This window comes from Oncorhynchus clarkii, unplaced genomic scaffold (assembly GCF_045791955.1).
Source record: "Oncorhynchus clarkii lewisi isolate Uvic-CL-2024 unplaced genomic scaffold, UVic_Ocla_1.0 unplaced_contig_675_pilon_pilon, whole genome shotgun sequence".
Classification (NCBI taxonomy): Eukaryota; Metazoa; Chordata; class Actinopteri; order Salmoniformes; family Salmonidae; genus Oncorhynchus; species Oncorhynchus clarkii.
This window is the reverse complement of record NW_027260860.1, coordinates 218,080-239,655: the sequence shown is the minus strand read 5'-3', so window position 1 is coordinate 239,655 and position 21,576 is coordinate 218,080. Positions and strand designations below refer to the sequence as shown.

General features: G+C 46.6%; 1 protein-coding gene across 1 annotated transcript; it reads right to left on the bottom strand.

Annotated features, from left to right (window-relative positions):
- Positions 1-14: 14 nt before the first annotated feature.
- Positions 15-19,500, bottom strand: LOC139401943 (tectonin beta-propeller repeat-containing protein 1-like). The gene is made up of 26 exons (XM_071145966.1): positions 19,415-19,500; positions 18,718-18,807; positions 17,660-17,892; positions 17,339-17,524; positions 16,920-17,042; positions 16,507-16,629; positions 15,522-15,696; positions 15,099-15,202; positions 14,859-14,963; positions 10,786-10,913; positions 9,983-10,458; positions 9,108-9,211; positions 8,828-8,983; positions 8,392-8,544; positions 7,777-7,934; positions 6,078-6,214; positions 5,378-5,471; positions 5,168-5,264; positions 4,957-5,036; positions 4,795-4,851; positions 4,077-4,251; positions 2,414-2,549; positions 1,431-1,523; positions 1,008-1,114; positions 810-935; positions 15-637 (listed from the first exon to the last, which is right to left on the bottom strand). The coding sequence occupies exons 3-26, from the start codon at positions 17,882-17,884 to the stop codon at positions 134-136; spliced, it is 3,822 nt and encodes a 1,273-aa protein (XP_071002067.1). The 5' UTR covers positions 17,885-17,892; positions 18,718-18,807; positions 19,415-19,500; the 3' UTR covers positions 15-133.
- Between the last annotated feature and the right edge of the window lie 2,076 nt (positions 19,501-21,576).

Sequence of the window (21,576 nt, the reverse complement as noted above, 5' to 3'; positions counted from 1 at the left end):
ATATTCAACCAATTCATGCTCTTCACATTTAGACCAACATTACCATGTTTGTGCTGGGTTGTATTGGAAATGGAATCAGGCACACACAGGGCTGTGGGTAGAGATGGAGGAACGGGGCGGGTTAGTAGAGACCCTACAGACCCACAGAGTTCCCGTTCTCCTGTGACAAAGGTATCCTGGCAGGAAGTGGGCTATGGGCGGTGGTGTCAGTAAGGACTGGCCTGGCAGGGAGTGGGCTACGGGCGGTGGTGTCAGTAAGGACTGGCCTGGCAGGGAGTGGGCTACGGGCGGTGGTGTCAGTAAGGACTGGCCTGGCAGGGAGTGGGCTACGGGCGGTGGTGTCAGTAAGGACTGGCCTGGCAGGAAGTGGGCTACGGGCGGTGGTGTCAGTAAGGACTGGCCTGGCAGGGAGTGGGCTACGGGCGGTGGTGTCTGTAAGGACTGGCCTGGCAGGAAGTGGGCTACGGGGGGTGGATCCAGTAAGGGCTGGCCTGGCAGGAAGTGGGCTACGGGGGGTGGTGTCAGTAAGGACTGGCCTGGCAGGAAGTGGGCTACGGGGGGTGGATCCAGTAAGGGCCGGGGTGGCACGTAGAGCCTCTGTGGAGTTCCCTCTCACACTGATGTGCTGCCATCCTCCCTGAAAGACAGCGTTCCTCACATTAACGGAGGTATTTCAGATACTGCACAATGTCTGGCCCATAGGCCTGATAAAAAGTTATGATTTATTTAGGGAATACGGTGCCATTTGGGAAATGGCCAATGTCTTTGGAGCAGACATCAAAATCAACACCAAGTTGGTAATGACTCACCCCGATGCCATAGTCCCAGGACTGGCCCTTGGGCTGCATAGGTCCCACCCCCAGCCTGTGACAGACAGCTCCAGGAACAGACAGCTCACTGGGGCAGCCTGGGACCCAGTCTGCTATCACCCACACCTAGATAACACCACAGGACCAGGTATTGAAGTAGAAAATAAGTTAACTTACACAAAAAAAAGTTGTACTGACCTGATCTAGAGGTCCTACTGAGACTTTGGTCACGTTGTTGGAGAGGAGCTCCCAGGCTGAGCCCTGGGGGTAGCTGGGAGTTAGGCCCTGTCTGTACCACAGGTTACCTACACACACACACACACACACACACACACAGCAGGGGAGAACAGTGGTCAGGAGAGAGTTTCCTAAATATTCCATTAGTTAGGAAACATTGATCCTGCTTGTCGTTTCATCCATCTAGGGATTACGGCTGAAAATGCAGATGGAAATATAAGTTTTCCTTATCCAGGCACATTTACATTGATGTGGACAAATGTTGATTAATGTGCACTGTCCCTGTCGATTAAATCAACATTTGTCCATCATTGACTTACCAGAGAGCAGTGCTCCTGCAAAGCAAGCATTGAAAGAGCTGACCCACAGGTTGTGGCTACTCACTGTTTTCGTCCACGGCGTAGACCGAGGTTCTCCCTACAGACAGCTGTCTGAGGCTCTGTTTGGGAGGGGAAGGGATGTGGTACCAACACTCTCCTGCAGGACAATGACAAAGAACAACTACAACTAGTTGACTAACTACAATTAGGGTCAGTACGGGCCAGGAAATGGGAAACACATTACACCTGGTCCTGGACTGAAATATACTTTCAATTGAAAATCTAATTTTATTTGTCACATGCACCAAATACAACAAGTGTAGATCTGACTTACAACCCCTTAACCAACAATGCAGCAACAAAAAAAACAAGGCTATATACGGGGTTACCCGTACCGAGGCAATGTGCAGGGGTACAGGTTAGTGGAGGTAATATGTACATGTAGGTAGGTGTAAAGTGACTATGCATGAATAATAAACAGCGAGCAGCACCTATAAAAAAGGGGGGCATTTGGTTAGCTGTTCAGCAGTCTTATGGCTTGGGGGTAGAAGCTGTTCAGCAGTCTTATGGCTAGGGGGTAGAAGCTGTTCAGCAGTCTTATGGCTAGGGGGTAGAAGCTGTTCAGCAGTCTTATGGCTAGGGGGTAGAAGCTGTTCAGCAGTCTTATGGCTAGGGGGTAGAAGCTGTTCAGCAGTCTTATGGCTAGGGGGTAGAAGCTGTTCAGCAGTCTTATGGCTTGGGGGTAGAAGCTGTTAAGAAGCCTTTTGGACCTAGAGCTCCAGTACCGCTTGCCATGCGGTAGCAGAAAGAACAGTTTATGACTGGGGTGGCTGGAGTCTCCTCTGACACCGCCTGGAATGGAGTATTTTGAGTGGTATGCTTTTAAGTCCAGTACTAGCCTTACAGTGATCTGTGTCTAAGAAACAGGCCATTATGTGCCTTCAAAAATAAATGTATTTGTAGTTGTCCATTTTAGTCATAGAGCACTTTAGGCCATCCGTATCTATCCAGCATCTCAGAAGGACCTCCCCAGCATTTGGGTCTCACCTGCAGGGTTTCTGGCAGACACTGAGCCCCTGTAGAACACAGCTCTGTCCCTGGCAATGGCCCACACCTGGTGACCTCCCCCGATGGAGATGGACTTGAAGGGCTGGTCAGTACCCACGTGGAGCCACGAGGAACCCTGGGATGGTATGGTCAGAGATAGCATGAACAATCAACAGGACAGCACCACAGAATGTAATATAACATTAAATAGGTTTGTTTTTAGTATTAGCAACAAAAAGTTGTCAATATGGGCAAAAGTACATGGACATGCATTTAAATTAGTGCGTTCAGCTATTTAAGCCACAACGGTTGCTGACCTGTGTATAAAATTTAGTACACAGCCATGCAACCTCCATAGACAAAGACAGTAGAATGGCCCATACTGAAGAGCTCAGTGGCTTTCAATGTGGCACTGTTATAGGATGCCACCTTTCCAACAAGTCAATTAATACAATTTCTGCCCTGCTAGAGCTGTCCCGGTCAACTTTAAGTGCTGTTATTGTGAAGTGGAAAAGTCCAGGAGCAACAACGGCTCAGCCGCGAAGTGGTAGGCCACACAAGCTCACAGAACGGGACTTTGAGTGATAAAGCACGTAAAAATCGTCTGTCCTCGGTTGCAACACTCCCTACCGAGTTCCAAACTGCCTCTGGAAGCAACATCAGCACAAGAACTGTTAGTCTGGAGCGTCATGGAATGGGTTTCCATGGCCGAGCAGCCACACACAAGCCTAAGATCACCATACACAATGCCAAGCGGCAGCTGGAGTGGTGTAAAGTTCGCCACCATTAGACTCTGGAGCAGTGGAAACACGTTCTCTGGAGTGACAAATCATGCTTCACCATCTGGCAATCCGATGGACGAATCTGGGTTTGGCGGAAGCCAGGAGAACATTGCCTGCACAAAGGCATAGTGCCAACTATAAAAAGTTTGGTGGAGGAGGTATAATGGTCTGGGGCTGTTTTTCATGGGTCGGGCTAGGTCCCTTTGCTCCAGTGATGGGAAATCTTAATGCTACAGAATACAATTACATTCTAGACGATTGTGCTTTCAACTTTGTGGAAGGCCTTTTCCTGTTTCAGCATGTTAATGCCTCAGTGCACAAAGCAAGGTCCATACAGAAATGGTTTGTAAAAATTGGTGTGGAAGAACTTGAATGGCCTGTACAGAGCCCAACACCATCGAACACCTTTGGGATGAATTGAAATGCAGATTGCGAGCCAGGCCTGACACCCGACCTCACTAATGCTCCTGTGGCTGAATGGAAGCAAGTCCATGCAGCAATATTCCATCATCTAGTGGAAAGCCTTCCCAGAAGAGTGGAGGCTGTTATAGCAGCAAAGGGTGGGGGGGGGGGGGGGGGGGGGCGAACTGCATATTAATGCCCATGATTTTGGAATGAGATGTTTGACGAGCATGTGTCCACATACTTTTGTAGTGTACGTCCTAGACTCGTAACGTATTCAATTGGGAACGTGAGAAAGCTGGATGCTGAGGTTTGGTCAGAATGCATTGTAAAAACAGACTGAAGAGGGTGCTGAATTCTGTTATATAGAAGAATAACAGTGAGCATATTTGTTCAAGCAAAGAGGATGTTATTCTGTGATGTAGTAATGAGTGTCTTTAGTTAAAGTCCCAGGTTGTAAGTTTGGGGGTGTTCCTCACCGCAGGGTTTTGGGGGGTGACCCCCAGGCGACACAGGACGTCCCCCTTGTCACTGAGGCCCCAGACTGAGACCTGCTCCATACTGCTCTGAGCCAGGCACGGCAACACTGTGATGTCACTTAAGGGGATGGGCGGGACTTCCTGCCATGGGGCAGTCAGGGTGATTTTACACTTCCTGTGTGGAAACGAGAAACATCATCATCATCATCATCCTCATCCTCTTCCTAATGAAATGTCTGAGTGAGTGAGACTATTCCTGACCCAGCGCAGACTATTCCTGACCCAGCGCAGACTATTCCTGACCCAGCGCAGACTATACCTGACCCAGCGCAGACTATACCTGACCCAGCGCAGACTATACCTGACCCAGCGCAGACTATACCTGACCCAGCGCAGACTATACCTGACCCAGCGCAGACTATACCTGACCCAGCGCAGACTATACCTGACCCAGCGCAGACTATACCTGACCCAGCGCAGACTATACCTGACCCAGCGCAGACTATACCTGACCCAGCGCAGACTATACCTGACCCAGCGCAGACTATACCTGACCCAGCGCAGACTATACCTGACCCAGCGCAGACTATACCTGACCCAGCGCAGACTATACCTGACCCAGCGCAGACTATTCCTGACCCAGCGCAGACTATTCCTGACCCAGTGCAGACTATACCTGACCCAGTGCAGACTATACCTGACCCAGTGCAGACTATACCTGACCCAGCGCCGACGTCTGACAAAGTCCTTCAGGCTCTTGTTGCCATGAAACGTCCTACATGACAGAGACACAGAACACAGTCAATCAACACACTACTTTTTCTAAGATAAGTGTTGGCCATTATATAAGGTTGATGAAATATGGACATATGCATCTTACACAGGGAAGTCTGCTGCATACTGCCACCCCTCTCTGTCTGTCCCTCCTGAGAAAGCCAAGTCCACGGCCCACTCTGTCACCTGGCAAAGCAGAGGCATGTTGATGGAGCGGGACAGTACAACATTAACAACTCAACATACAGTTACATTAAATACAACATTGGACTGTGTGTTAGCTGTAATAAGAGGTTTGAGGGACTAGGACGACCTACCCAGCTCCACTGAGGCGAGGGAGGGTGGGTGGTGGACTTGGTGCACTCTGTAAAGCCGTTGTCATCACTCCATGGGAACCGGTCTGTGGGGAGAAGCCTGGCAAAGTGGCAAAGTGTATATTACACACACACACACACAGGAGCAGTCGGAAGTGTCTAAGACATATTATTACAACCCAGCCAACAGTCACGTGAGACAGATAGTTGTACTTGTCGGTGTATCCAGTCACGGGGTTCCATCGCTGGTTCTCATAGATGTACACAGTCCTTCCATCTGTCTGCGTGTGCAGGACACGCCTGTCTCCTACAAACACAGGAAAGGCACAACTCTGCTATAATAAGTCTGATGTTGTAAGTTATTCATCATCTAGTTCTCTAATACAGTACTTTGAATTGTTACTTTTATCCCTGCAGTTAGTTCTATTTTAATACACATAACTGTAGAAGCAGGTTGAAGATGACAAAGGTTAAAACAAGAGGACTAATATCCCAGAACGGTTTCTTTTCTAAAAGCTTCCACATGGAATCCAAACGTGTCGTAATCTTTGTTACCGTCAACCTACTGTAGGTTGAAGGTAAAGAAGCTTAAATTGTAAAGATGAAAGAAGCTTACAGGGTGGACTAGCAAAGGCCCGGTCTAAGGCAGGGGTGAACAACTGGAGTCCTCAAGAACCGCACTCAGTGTTGGCTACATTTCATCTTTAATTAAAGGTCAATCAATGACTTAAGCTACATGGAAGAAATGATTTAAAACCATCACAGGCATGTTCATTAAGGGAAAAAATTTTTTTCCCCAAAGTAAATTGAAAATAAGTGTTTCTTATTGGAAAAGTCTGGGTAGTCCATTTGGTGCCTAATGAACACAACCCAAGACTGTGGTGGCCTGGGAGACTGAGGGGTCATTTATTACCCTGAGAGGGCTCTTCCTCAGCAGCGCTGCCCGAACCAGAGTAGACCCAGGCGGTGCCGTCATACCCGATCCCCCACACCACACCCAGACTGTTAGACTCTACACAGCGCAGGTGGCCCGGGACCTGCAGCCAAAACCTGTACCAGGACCAGACAGTACAGCTAGCGGTTAGCGCCCAGACAGCGTTAGCGTCACAGGAGGCTGACGAGGGGAGGATGGTTCATAATAATAATATTAGGAATGGGGTGGTGTCCGACACATGGAAATCATGTGCTTGATAACATTCCACGTATTACGTTCCAGCCATTAGTATGAGGCCGTCATCCTTAATTAAGGTGCCACCACCCACCTGTGGTTAGCATACAGCAAAAGACACAGAGACACTAGCACCAATTGTTAGCAATAAGACAGAAGTCAGAACTTAGCATTATGCTTAAGATTACCAGAGATAAGATAATTGTTTTAGCAGGTTAGTAGTAGCTAATAGATCTACGTCAGGTGTGTTATGTTAGCCAAACAACAGGGGACATCGCAAGTGTTAGCTATATGAGTGCAAGAACAGAGAAAAGAACAGAGGTACATGGTTGGTTGGCTTCAAAGCAGTGAAGGAACATGCTAGTGTGTAAGTGGCTGTCATTGTTGAAAAGAGCAAGGATGAAAAAAGGAGACATAACAGTGCGTGGTATGTCGGTAGAGGTAAAGCTCAGTGCGTGGTTTGTCGGTAGAGGTAAAGCTCAGTGCGTGGTATGTCGGTAGAGGTAAAGCTCAGTGCGTGGTATGTCGGTAGAGGTAAAGCTCAGTGCGTGGTATGTCGGTAGAGGTAAAGCTCAGTGCGTGGTATGTCGGTAGAGGTAAAGCTCAGTGCGTGGTATGTCGGTAGAGGTAAAGCTCAGTGCGTGGTATGTCGGTAGAGGTAAAGCTCAGTGCGTGGTATGTCGGTAGAGGTAAAGCTCAGTGCGTGGTATGTCGGTAGAGGTAAAGCTCAGTGCGTGGTATGTCGGTAGAGGTAAAGCTCAGTGCGTGGTATGTCGGTAGAGGTAAAGCTCAGTGCGTGGTATGTCGGTAGAGGTAAAGCTCAGTGCGTGGTATGTCGGTAGAGGTAAAGCTCAGTGCGTGGTATGTCGGTAGAGGTAAAGCTCAGTGCGTGGTATGTCGGTAGAGGTAAAGCTCAGTGCGTGGTATGTCGGTAGAGGTAAAGCTCAGTGCGTGGTATGTCGGTAGAGGTAAAGCTCAGTGCGTGGTATGTCGGTAGAGGTAAAGCTCAGTGCGTGGTTTGTCGGTAGAGGTAAAGCTCAGTGCGTGGTTTGTCGGTAGAGGTAAAGCTCAGTGCGTGGTTTGTCGGTAGAGGTAAAGCTCAGTGCGTGGTTTGTCGGTAGAGGTAAAGCTCAGTGCGTGGTTTGTCGGTAGAGGTAAAGCTCAGTGCGTGGTATGTCGGTAGAGGTAAAGCTCAGTGCGTGGTATGTCGGTAGAGGTAAAGCTCAGTGCGTGGTATGTCGGTAGAGGTAAAGCTCAGTGCGTGGTATGTCGGTAGTGGTAAAGCTCAGTGCGTGGTATGTCGGTAGAGGTAAAGCTCAGTGCGTGGTTTGTCGGTAGAGGTAAAGCTCAGTGCGTGGTTTGTCGGTAGAGGTAAAGCTCAGTGCGTGGTTTGTCGGTAGAGGTAAAGCTCAGTGCGTGGTTTGTCGGTAGAGGTAAAGCTCACATCATGTCACAGGGCAAGGTGTGTGCCGGGGCCTCCAGACAGGGAGAGGGCTTGTGGACCATCACGTCCCCCTTGGAGGTGACTGACCACAGGGCCTGTCGGGAGGGGGTTCCCCTGATCCCTCTGGCCTCGCAGCAGCACCCAGCCAACAGGGACAGCTGCACAGGAAAGACAAAGACACCCCTTCAGAGATTTGGCCAATGGTACAGTCCAGATGGATAAAAGTAATATTACTGGACTACATTTACGAAGTGGTTTTAGGTAAAGGCTTTACATTGCATGTGGACAACAGTGAAACTTTCTAGAGTATCTGGTATCCTCTCTTATGATAAGTACTGTGGTTGTGCCCCACATGGCACCCTATTCCCTATGTAGTGCATTACTTCTGACCAGGGCCCAGAGTGCCATTTGGGACGCAGCCCTGATCTCTTCTCTCTGGCAAGGCTACTTCAATTGGGAAGTTACCTTGAAGGCTGTTGTAAAATGTGTTAGATTTTTTTTTTAAAGTCCAAATTCATGCAAAAAAATAAAAAATAAATAAAATGGCATTAGAATATCTATCCATTCAAAACATATGTGCTGTTTATATCTGAATGGAAGCCTTTCCAGACCTACCCAGTCAGCCATCTCCTTCTCAGTCTGTGCAGCCAGGATCAGCGGCCATCTTTGTTTTGTGCTATCTGACGTGTACACCGCAAAGGCATGATGGGAGTTTTCCTTGAGCACAGGAACCAGCACCGTCACATCACTTATAAACACATGGAGGTACTGAGAAAGATAGCGAAACGGAGGGAGAGAGAAGATACTTTCTGACCACTGTGACATCCAATCTACAAATGAAAATGATTCAACAATTCAAAGCAGTACAGTAGCATAGCGGTATATTCTGAGTAGTAGGCATCTACTCTTTAGATACTGTAGGTGAGAAAGGCCTTGGCTCCACAACATGGCTTTCACCTCTCCAGTCATTTCTATTCAGTGATTACTTCAATGAAGAGAGGAAGGATGGATGGATGTCTAAGGAATTTGAGTGTCATTGAGTCTCCCTCACCTTCTTCTCGTCATACTGGGTGAAGTAGATGAAGAAGATGGCATCCCTCTTGCCATTGACGTTGGTGGACTGCTCCAGGGCCACGCCCACATCCACCCAGCGATAGGGCTTCCAGTCCCTCCACCAGCGCATGCTGCCCTTCCTCACCCACACAGACTGACCCGTACACAGTGTTCATTAGACAACTTTAAAAAAGTTACTGTCCCTACTTCTAGCACCACCAGCAAAATCATGACTCCTAAAAAAATGTGCAGTAACGTTAATAGTTTAACAGTCTTACCGCGCTTCTCTCCACTGGCTCCTTACTGGTGGTGGTCTCGGCCTTCCTAGCCGTCGAGGCTTCTGGTTCAACAGGGGCGATGGACAGGGCAGTGGAGCATGGGTCTGGTGCACACAGATAACAGACAGGATAAACAAGTGATTTAAGAGTTTGATAGAGATATCAGGACAAGGATTTTTCCTTAACCATGCGACTTCACCAGGAAAAACTCCTAGAAATAGCCTAATTAATTAGTTAAGTAAAGTTAGGCAGAGCGCAGAAACACCGGTAACATTGTCAAACGTTTACCTGCCGACAGTACTTAGCACCTCTGAACAGTGTCGCCAGTCAATCTCTTTAAGTGTTCACACAGACACTACCTAGATGACGAAGAAACTATTTCATTCCCTCTCCATAATCCCATACTGCCAGTGCCAGCCCACAGCCAAATGTTTAGCTAGCTAGCGTTACAATATTCACTAGCTAGCACAACATGGGCTAAGATAGCGCCGATGGATGGCGTCTCACCTCGAGCTCCTACAAAACATTGCAGGTTTGACTTTTTTGGGACATTTATCCTGCTGAATAGCCTCCACTAGTCAGCTAGCGGCTCATCCGTGGACGTTTTTTTGATGGCTCCCCCACATGAGGGTTCGTGCTCTCTGATTGGCTCAAAGTCAAGTTGTTGACCACTGACGATCATTGTGATTCTACAAGTAGAATTGGTAGGTTCGTCGGTACCGGGTCAGCACGCAGCAGGTACCGCTTTTGTTCTAGCAAGAGAAGGAATGGCCTCCCACTGTGATAAGTACCTATCAGCAGTGAGATTCTCGGTGTGTTTCATACTTTAGGTAGTAGTCTGAAATCCTGATAGGCTGGTGAGTGTTCCGCCGTACCTGCAGGCCTGAGCCAGGTCATCTGAGCTGTATGGTCCACATCACAGCCTCCGCCAGAGATCCACGCCCATACAGGCCCGTCCTCCTCCCCCAAACCCAGAGAGGGATCCAGACCCAGGGGGTAGGTGGCCACTGAGGTGGGGGGTCCCACGTCCCCTGCCCTGCCAAGAGAAGATGCCTCTCCCTGGGGGCTCTGAGCTGCGTCCAGGTCCACATTGCACATCGGGGCTGGGGTGGCCTCGCTGTCCTTCCCCTGGGGTGGCTTTTTGGGGGAGGGTGTGGGGGTCCTCAGGGGCTCACGGTCAGCCACCAGGCTGGAGATGAAGCTGTCACTGGTGGGGATGAAGGCTTTGGGGGTGTCCTGTGGCCTTGGGGGGATGGTGGTGAGGAGGAGCTCTGTATCCCCTGAGTCCTCGCAGGTCAGAACAGAGCCATGGGAAGCATTGGTCACCTGTCCCCTGAACTCACAGCCAGCACTGGACAACAGAGACGGAAGGGGGGGGGGGGTGTATCACTCATGAGTATAAATGCACCACTCACAAAGACACACATACAGTATGTTTGTGACAGCCAAAGAGTTCAGTAAATCATTTGGTAACATGACAGACAACCATCAAAATAAAACTGCATCTCCGTGGTTTTATTCCCCCCCTGAGCAATAAATAAAACACCTGTGGCTAAATCTAATGACCATTTACATGGATATTTATTTTGAGATGTCAGCATACAAAATATATGAAATCTAATACAATGCAAAAACACTGGAAAGTGAGCATTCTGTGTGTACTCCGTATACAACTGACCTGGGTTGGACCATCTCTTTGCTGTGACCCCATTGGGCAGAAACAGGTATCCAGCCCCTACCACTGGGCTCCGATGGGGTGACACCCTTCCTGAAATACAGACCACGGTCCTCTCCAACTCCCCACACCTTTAAATTAGAAAACATGTATAGTGGCTTATTCATAAACAAAGTGTTATCCTAAACATCACACCCCCCACTGTGGCTGGACTACTTAGTCTATTTTTGTTTGGCACAAAACTACCTCCGTCCTTACATTAATTTGTATGGGTTACCTTTAGATGAGTCCCCTGACACCATGTTCATGAGAGTCTCCCCTTTCTACAGTGGGATCATAGTAGTTTGTAGCCCAAACGGTTTGGCCGCTACAGACAAACGTTGTCACATCAGCGTTGAGTCCCGTGACACTTGTAAGAACCTTATCGTGTTCGTGAGAGTCTCCTCTTTCTATAGAGTGGTCATAATCGTTTACAGGCCAAACCGTTTGGATGCTACAGAGGTTTTGGCGAGAAGACAGATTTTCAGGATGTCTCCTGGTCTGACAGAGCTGTGGCTCTACCACTTTCCACCGCAAATGCAGAAGGACGACGACAGCAGGAATGAGTTGCAGCCCATGCAGATATTTCTTGCATAAACTGACAGATTTTGATGAGGACTTATTTTATTGTGTTACTTGGATTGATGCACCAACACATCAAGTCTCTAGGGGGTTGAGCGTCAAGTTGGTTATATGCCAGAGAACAGTTGAACACAATACAGTAAAAATACATTATGATATAGTAAAAATACATTATGATATAGTAAAAATACATTATGATATAGTAAAAACCAATATAGATTGACCCAAAGGCCTGCTGTCAAGTGCTACTTTAAAAGGCCATTTAACACTAGTGCCATCTAATACAAGTGGCATCCATAACTCTGGGACAGGACTGAAATATGGGCTATGATGTATTGCCCTACTCAAATTAGCTTGTGTCCAATATGGCACTTAGAATATAGGCCAAGGATATATAAGGCTGGGTTGGGACCACTGGTTAGAATAGCGGAGAGAGGCGCCTGTTTCAGAGAGGAGGGGGAAGTGAGAGACAGGAGTGGAGGGGGGTAGGAGAGGGGAGACAGGTGAGTCATTGGGGGAGGGGGGGGGGGGGGGGGGGACAAACGAGAGACAGGAGAGGGGGGGGGGACAAACGAGAGACATGAGAGGGGGGAGACAGGAGTGGAGGGGGGTAGGAGAGGGGAGACAGGTGAGTCATTGGGGGAGGGGGGGGACAAACGAGAGACAGGAGAGGGGGAGGGGGGGGGGAGAGGGGAGACAGGTGAGTCATTGGGGGAGGGGGGGGACAAACGAGAGACAGGAGAGTGGGGGGAGAAATTAGGCTTTGGCAGTATACCGTATATACTCCGGGATGGTTTTTCAATAAAGTTATTTTTCAATAACAATTTACATTTTTCCTCAATACATTTGAATATTTGTAGCCATTTTTAAGTAAATACCTGAGTTATTCAGTACTGTGTAGCACAAATCAGGTGATCTAGTTACAGTATGTATGAAATCCCCAACTAACAGTTTGTCAGCAAGATATCTTAGAACTATTAAATGAACCATCTAACTTGTCCTAAATCAGTGGTCACCAACCTTTGAGTCAAGACCACCTTATTTTTTTTTAAACATGACTTAACGTAAGCCGTTGCAACATTAACCAATTAAAAACAGTTCTGTAGCAAAGAGGTTTGTTCAGTAAGCTATAGGCCCAATACATTATCACTGCTTATTGGCTATGCTTGAATTGTCCTGACAATGTTGTTATTGGGGCAGCAGGTAGCCTAGTGGTTAGAGTGTTGGACTAATAAGCGAAAGGTTGCTAGCTCAAATCCCTGAGCTGACAAGGTAAAAATCTGTCCCACTGTTCCTAGGCCATCATTGTAAATAAGAATTTGTTCTTAACTGACTTGCCTAGTTAAATATAAATAATTTCAAAATGTTAGGTACTGTATATGATCACACTGGTAATAGATCACATTTGTTGTATTACTTGACTATTTTACTAGACTGATGACTGACGGTCAAATGCAGGCCACGTGAGAGGCAACGGTGAGGCTGCCTCTCACCTGACTCGCTGCCCCTCCACCCTCGCTGCCCCTCCACCCTCGCTGCCCCTCCACCCTCGACAAGCCGCTAATAACAAGGCAAGCTTATAGAAACACTTTGCTGTACTCCTTCATTACAGCTGCAGTGCTGGTTGTAGTGTGAGTGGAAGTAGGGAGAAAGCACATTTTATGGCTTATAGAAAAGTGTTGAACAACGTAAACCTCCTCATAAAAACAGCAGTTCTTTGCTGTATTCGTTGACTCTCGCTAGTCATGGTTTTAAAATCTCACAATGGCAACTTTGCAGTGCGTTTCAAGGCTTCTTTTATACCGTTCATGGCGAAAGGAAACTGCAGACATGGTCATCTGTGCTATCTGATTGGCTAGAGGTGGGTCAACAGGTGCACTTTATTTGCCCTCTGGGCCTGCCGGATAGGCAGAGTTCTACCTTCAGACACATAAAATGGTTCAAAATGGGAACACTGCCTTCCTGGCACTAGGGCTGCTGAATCAGGCGCACCTCCCGCTGCCAACAGCATGAAAACTAATTAAAAAATAGGAAAGCAAGGCTTTATCGTTGGCTTTTTTCCAGAGAAGTTTGGTGATTGACTAGGAATGCTTTGGAGGGCGACCAGTCCAATGTTATCAACCGGTTGGTGACCACTGTGCTAAATGCTCTGCAGTTGTGCATTTGGTTTTCTGATTTAGTAGTAAGTTAGCTTCTTTCAAAAATCAAGCGTTGCTTGGTAACAGGTGAGAATCTCCTCCTGGATCAAGAGCCTTGCTGGATCATCTTTGTTTTGTTACTTGTATAACTTTGAGCTGGGATGTCTGTCCTGCAAATTCTTTAGGTCAGAAGACGATAAAAATGTTCGCAATATGCTCGTTAGCATTCTCTATGGGATTTTATATTTACTTATTAGCATTGCTAACCTTTGGATTACAAAGGTATGACAAGCTGGAGCGAAAGTAGGAAGGAGACGGGAGACTGGAGGAGGGAGAGAGACGGGGAGAAAGGAGGGAGACGGGAGAAAGGAGGAGGGAGAGAGACGGGAGAAAGGAGGAGGGAGACGGGAGGGCAGAGGGGCGAGTTTGCTGTACTAGCAACTCCTCTCAGACTCAGAGGGAAACGGAGGCAGCAGCCCCTTCAACCTCCACTCTGACATCAACTCCAGCCCTGTACAGAAATACAGCACCAGGGAAATGTGAATCGGTCAAGGCTGGGAACGCCAGGACCTGAACTAGGGAAGAAGGGGGAGAAGGTGAAGGGGCAGACGAGGACTTGAATGGTATGTGAGCAGGGTCTAATTATGCTTAAGCAAACAGACATGAGAGAATGGCACTGTAATCACAACTCGGTTGTCACAGAGGATGAGAACCCCACGCCAAACATCTAAGGTTCTAACCAGCCCTCTCCATTAAGAGAGGAGAACAAGCAAGTCTTAGAAAATAGGACAACAAGATACTGATCATTACAAATGTACCTATGTAAATATAACAGATTTTTTTTTGTCCTGATGTGTGTTGTGCAATGATGTATATAAACCCTGGATTGCTGATGCTATGTATTGGCTATTGAGAGACATTGAAGCCACCGGTCGGCCATATTGGTACTCCCCAGTAGGAACAGTGCCTCATGGGAATTAATGAAATTCTACAGTATTTCAATTGAAAGGTTAAGGACAAAATTACATGCATTTAATTATTTTGTTTTAGTGGGGACAGTAACCGCAAACTAATTTACTTTAAGGGAATTAAAAAATATATATTTATGTTAAGCCTGCATAATATCATTTTAAAGTATGCATTAAGGTGTCTAATAGAATAACGAGGCAAAAACGAATGTAGACATTAATAAATGCATTTCTATACCTTCCAAAATATTTTTTACAATGTGGGGGATTGGCAAAATGGAGGAACGGTGGCTTCAACACAGCACTCCCTATTAGTCATCTAGTGCAGTTAAATCCCGTGTTGTCTCACCTGGTCATTGAGTCCCACATCCACCATCATCATCATCTCTCCACCAATGCTGATCCATCCTGAGCCACAGGGGTTATGGGAGTTCACCCCCCGCCGAAACCACACCTGGACACACACACACACACACTTTATAGATCTGCTCTGTAGGGTAGGCTACGCTACTGCTCTACAGACTACAACGGGGCCCAGAGTCCTTCCTGGTTAGGAGACAAGTTCAGGAAGGGGTGGATGTTGTCTCACTTTGTAGTCCTTAGTGACGGCCCACACCACGCTGACCCCCACAGCAACATGGATGGTTCCGCCCTCCTTTACTGGGGGAGAATCCACCACCACCCAGGAGGAACCTGATAGGGTATTAGAGAAACTATTTGTACTGTCATTGTGTAAAATCAATAAAAAGACATAAGAAAGTTGACCTAAGAGGGTTCTCTGTAACTCCGAGTCAAAAGCTTGTGAAGCAAAGTTTGCCAATCTCTCTAGTACTACCAATGGTTTTAGAGGAAACCTGCCGTATAGGACAAAAGCCTAAAACATGCCAAAAGAGCACACATTTTACCTAGCTTCACATCCAACAAGCCGTTGTCTACATGATCCCTTCCACATAGCCAAATACATCCTCAGGATACTATAAGATGGTTGTGTGGACCTAATATCACCCCATACCTGTAGGGCTGTCCAGGCAGATGCCTGTACGGACCAGTAGCTGTCCGTCCCAGAGTACAGCCCAGAGCAAGTCCCCTGGTCCAGCAGAGATCTGGGCCACCTCCCTGGGGGCCTCCACCTGCTCCCAGCACTGGCCCTCGGGGACCTGTGGCAGGATGCCACTCCTGAACCACACCTGAGAGAGGAAGCAGCTCCGCCATGGTTAGTCTGAACTGTTCTTGACTCAGCTTTCCCTGGGCCATAGTCGTTATCACACTATCATGAGTGTGTGTCCACATCACCACTCAAGACTTGCGTTAACTCAACTCTTGAGGGTGGCAAGAGTTCAGACATTCTGGTTGAAATGCAAATTAAGTTCAGTTACTGTGTGCAGATTCTCACTATAACTTGATGATTAAAAGATGATGAAACAACATTTAGTGAAGGTAGGAACGCAAAGCATTTGCATATAGGCACCTCATATGACTAACTTAGAAAACCGCTGCTTTGAAAGTCTCACATTCACTGATGTAAGGGACGTTGACCTCAGTCCATTATATTTATAGTGGTGTAAATGGAAGATCTGTTCACATATTATCCCTATAGAGGATAGTATGCTGAGAGATTCCTGGAATAGCAGATCAAGACTGGACGTAAAAGAGGAAGAACAGTCTAAGACCAAGTTAAGCAATGCATTGACAATGGATGGAGTAATGCTACCCTCTAGTGGTCAAATATTTGAACTGCACAATGGTATTGTGTGCTGTATTGACACCTCACCAAGTTGCCAACACTGAGACTATGTTATGTTGTCATCATTAAGATTATGTTATCATCATTAAGATATGCAGGCCTGAGTGTGCGAGTTCGTACAAAACATGAAGGTGAACAACATTCCATTTGAAAGGTATTGTTAATGTGTGTGAAGAATCGGTTTGTATGCAGGTGTATTAAGGCACAGGAAACATCATAGCAGAAGAACCTGTGATGGATCAGCCACACTGACCTGTCCTTGTTGGGACACACCCCACAGGAAGTGATATCGCCCGGGTTGGTCGCTCATCTCCCAGCCTCCACAGCTAACGTCACTGAGGGGGAGAGGGGGCTGCTTGGGGTGGTCCAAGGGGATCTGAGGGGGTTCAGTCAGGAGAGGAACTGTTAAAACGAGAGTATATTTACTGGAGGTATTGTAATACCTACAGGAGTGCATGTAGCCTTCAGTGGGGATCTCCTTGCCTGGTCCTAGAACGGTTAATGCTGTCTTCCCAAATTCTATGGTCATTGTCACATGTGAGTTGGCAAGACAAATAGACCAGGCTCAGGAAAAGATCTCACACAGAAACTAATGGTGGACGACATATGCTTACAATTAGGTGAAGAGGACCAAATCAAGTCATGTTGTGGGCCAACATACTGTACCTTGGTCCAAGAGCCTCTGGCTTTGTATATCCTGTCTCTAATCCATCGCCTGCGACAAACACACGAGTTCCACTTCTTCTCTCTGGAGAAGTTAGCAGGAAAGTCCACTGCATACTCCCAGCCCTAAACACACAGATGCACACACACACACATACAAAACGCACACAATTAAGCTGACAAGTAAAAGAGTTCAGAGGTCAGCAGTTGGCCCGACTCAATCAACAGCCGTGTGTTTTAATGAATCCAAGGCTTTCGAGTGCACTACTTTTCAGTAGGACCTATAGGGCTCTGGTCAAAAGTAGTGCACTAGGGAATAGTGTACCGTTTGAGATGCACTCCATAGCTTTATTGAGCACCTCAAAGTCTGCTACCCCAGACTTGTTGTGCAATTGTTGGCATTCCAACTTCCAGTCTCTCACCCCAGTTTCAACGGGGTCTCCTCCAGCGCAGACCTGGTCCACGTACCAGTCCCCCTCCCACTCCCAGCTGTTTGAGGGCAACAGGAAGCTGTGCAGCGGCTGGGCGGTCACCCCTGTGAGGTCACTCCAGGCCCAACGGTCAGTGGGCAGCAGCACGTCAGTGAAGCCGTCCACTGGGTTCCACCTCTGAAACCAAACAAACAGTTTTGTAAGGTAGAATTGAACATACAGACACTAAGCAAGCATGTGCATATGCAGGCACGCACACACACGTTTAAATAAGTAAATGTTGGCAGAGGTGACATGGCATTATCACAATACCTGGTTCTCATATGTCTCCTCTCGATAGCGAATTGGCACCTCCCCAGGGTCGATATTGAGGTAAACATGGTGGTCACAGCCAATTCCCCAGCTGCACCTCTGTCCAGAGGTAACACGCTTTAGCTCCAGGAGGGTGTCCTCGTCACGCTCCCAGCGCCCTCTGGTGGTGGATAGGCTGTACACCTTCCCGTATACGTCCACTGCCCATAGGAGCGAGCTGGACATGATGGGGCCTGATGATAAACACCGGGGCAGTTTATAATCCTCTCACCACACTGGCCCGGCCATTACCGTAACACAACAATGCTCTGTGCTGAGCGTTGTCTAGACTCTTAATGGACTGATTAGATTAGCCACAGTTAGAATAATGAGCCAGATATTTCACCGGTTGTATAAATCTGAGGCATGAGGGTAGCGTTTTCACTCCAAAATGTGGTGATGTGAGGAAGCCAAGGCAGTGGGAGAAGATGGAGGGAGACGGATTTTGGCCGGCATTCTGCTTACTCTCTCATTGATTAAACATTTGATCGGAATACAGTTCTGAACATAAAACTAAAATATGTTAAGAACAGAGTGGACTAAGTTTTATAGAGTTATTGCACACTTGCACTTCACATAGTAGGCGTTCCCTAACGGAAAAATGCAAATACACGCTAGAAAACGCCAATAGGACCTCGCTAGCTCGTGCTTGGCTCTGCCCACCACTTTGTTTGTTCTGCCCACTATGATTCATTTGCTCCCATTGGAAATGACAGTCAGGTCTATCTTGGGTTAGTTATACAGATTTTTGGCTTAGCGGTCAACAGATTTGTTTTCTACAGTCAGTTTTTTATTCCAGTAGCCTACCTACTAGCCCAAGAATGTGCTCTTAAGTGTTGGCGAGCCTAACGTTACTCCTTAAGGTCCAAATTCCTTGTTTATAATCAGGAGGTAGACTGGCTCTGGCAGCCAAAACAGCCATGTCAATCGATTCTCAATTGTGATACGGTTCTAGAAACATAAAGCCATATACTTTCATATCAAAAATACATTTTTAGAAATGCAAAATATACACTTACTGTACACTTGTTTTAAACGGCTGTATCACAGTTGAAGCCTCTAGTATATTTCAGTTGTAACACGTTTCTCGCAGCCTTCTTCCGTTGGGCCTACACACAAGTGTTTGGAGCACGCTACACAGTTAATTACCACAGGTGGTCGCCTTCATCTCCGGTAAACACGTGCTGCAACGTGGAGATACGGCCGTGTGGGAACACTAAACACTATAAATACTGGGAATGGGAATATTGGATATGTCATCGGTCCCAATGATATGCTGTCAACTGTGTGGGCAGGCTGCTTAAACATTTAGAGTAGCCTGGTTGTGTGGATTTCATAGCCTATGGCACCGAGGAATAACAGAGTAAGGAGCGGCTTGCACCTGAATAACGAAAGCCGACAAACGGTTGTCAATGGACACTGATAAGACGCGTCATGATATCAGACACCCAGGTGCGTTAACCTGCCATGCATGTTGATGCGCCCCAGCCTGGAATGAAATTCAATATCAATAGGAAAATTATAATAGGAATATTTCGGGCAACCGACTGTGGTTTGAGGTGATGACAAACAGCAAAACATAACTTCAATGCATAGTCCTAGTCCTGTCCTGCAAAGTATCACTGACTTGATAGACTCCACTTTCGTCCTGTCCCCGAACACATCATCCAATATTCCGTTACAACAGCAATATAGAGGTTCAAATGCCCTACTTACTCTCTTTGCCCGTTTTTGTAGGTTTAGCTGCATTTAGTGGGCCAAATCATCCACCCGATTATTCTACTCTATCCGCTTTTTATTCCCATTCTGAAGGTATAATGTCTCGTTCCAAATCCACAACAGGAAATGGAGGAACTGTTACTCGGATTGGCTGACATTCTGCAGGTGTCCCGAATCTCGTCTTTTGATTGGACAAACTGCGTGGGCTTGTATATTTTTCCGACGGCTACAGCTGTTTGACGGAGAAGTGGAGAGACGCGCACATATCGCCTACTACCGGAATCTTAATTATTGATTCCGCACAAGTTAGGTGTAAATAATTAAACAGTAGGTAGGTTTTAGTTGACTCATATCATAATCACGATATTTGCATGCCCAATGTCTTCAAATAGACCATGGGGCAATATTTGTTATTTGTTGTTAGTGAGCTACTACAGTGACATGATAGTTATTTTGTTTTAGGCTACACTCTTTATCAAATTGGGAGGCTATATCAATATCTTAATAGGAATTGTGACAACACAAGAAAAGGGCAGTGGAACTGGCGTCGAGGTCCAGAGTTGAAGGCCATATAGCCTTGATATTTTTATTTAACTAGGCAGGTCAGTTAAGAACAAATTCTTATTTTCAATGACGGCCTAGGAACACAGTGAGTTAACTGCCTGTTCAGGGGCAGAACAGAACGACAGATTTGTACCTAGTCAGCTTGGGGGTTTGAACTTGAAACATTCCGGTTACTAGTCCAACACTCTAACTACTAGGCTACCCTGCCCACCAGGAAGGTAGAGTTTGTACCTTCATATAGGTCTAGTGTTGCCACTCTGCATGCAATTAATTCCATAGGGCATGCCTATTATGTATAAACATAATAAGCATTATATTATGAGCTGTATGCCTAACGTTACATTTGGTCATACAGCATGTAATAATTGTTGTGCAGAAGATGATTTAGGTGAGATAAACCAATACTGTTGTGTGGGTCTAATTTAGTACAAAGTTTGAATAATAGCCTAATATGCATACATTTTCCAATACTAGAGAGAAGTTCTTGCTACAGCACAGCGCTGGAGGTTTATATGTTGATGGGTTGGCACTTTAAGAAGCGCTGGGTGCGTTTGAGTGGTAAGGCTAAGGCAGTGGTCAACCCTTTCTAAGTCAAGATCACTTTCTGAGTCAAAATGCCGAGATCTACCGCTCTGATTTTTTATTTACATGACTTAAAAAATGTAAGCCTATGCAACATTAACCAATTAATAGCAGTACTGTAGCAATGAGGCTGTGCGGTAAGCTATAGGACCAATACATTATCACCACATACTGGCTTTGCTTGAATTTGCCAGTGTTGTTCTGGACATTTAAAAAAAGATATATTTCAAAATGTGAGGTAGTGTATATGATCACATCGGTAATAGATCCATTGTTGTATTAATTGTGAGGCACTGCTGAGTGAGCATGCATTTAAACAATTAGCTTTTTATTTTACTGGGCTGATGGTGCCTGCATCTGATGGTCAGTCTCAGCGGAGGGAGAGAGCAGCAGACCGAGGGTCCGTTTCTCAACATCCCTCCGCTCTCCCTTTCCTCCACTGACACTGGCCAAAAAGAGGCACTGTTTTCCAGCTGTTGGCGAAACTCGAGTCGCACCACAATATTTCTGCCTCATGCACAAATTCATGTTGTTACTCCTATGAACAGAGAACGTGAAATATTCCTTGATATTAAAAAAGACCCAAGCCGCTAATAATAATAAAAAACAACCCAAGCCTATAGATACACTTCCCTACTCATTCATTACTGCTGCACTGCTTGTTGTAGAGCTGAGTGGAAATAGGAAAAACGCGCATTTTATGGGTTATAAAAGTGTTGAATACAAAGTGTTGACAGTGCTGAGTAAGAACTTAAACTCACTCATAAAAACAGCAGCTCTTTGCTGTATTCGTTGACAGTCTCTCTATAGTCCTTGTTTTAAACGTTTTGAAATCTCACAGTATCAACTTTGCCGTAGCTTTCTATAATGCATCCTAAAACGCTGTGCAGACTCGGTCATCTGAGCAATCTGATTGGCCAGCGGTGGTATAGTGCACTTGATTTCCTCTCCAGGCCCACCAGGAAGGTAGAGTTTGCACCTTGAGACACATGAAATGACAACAGTTTGCCAAC

Bases quoted from the DNA above. Each gene is read 5' to 3' on its own strand.
- LOC139401943 (XM_071145966.1), bottom strand. From the start codon at position 17,884: ATGTCCAGCTCGCTCCTATGGGCAGTGGACGTATACGGGAAGGTGTAC. The intron at 7,935-8,391 runs GTAGGTCTGGAA...TTTCCTGTGCAG, and splicing joins AGAAGGAGATGGCTGACTGG to CTGTCCCTGTTGGCTGGGTG. The intron at 4,252-4,794 runs GTATAGTCTGCA...GTTTCCACACAG, and splicing joins AGACGTCGGCGCTGGGTCAG to GAAGTGTAAAATCACCCTGA.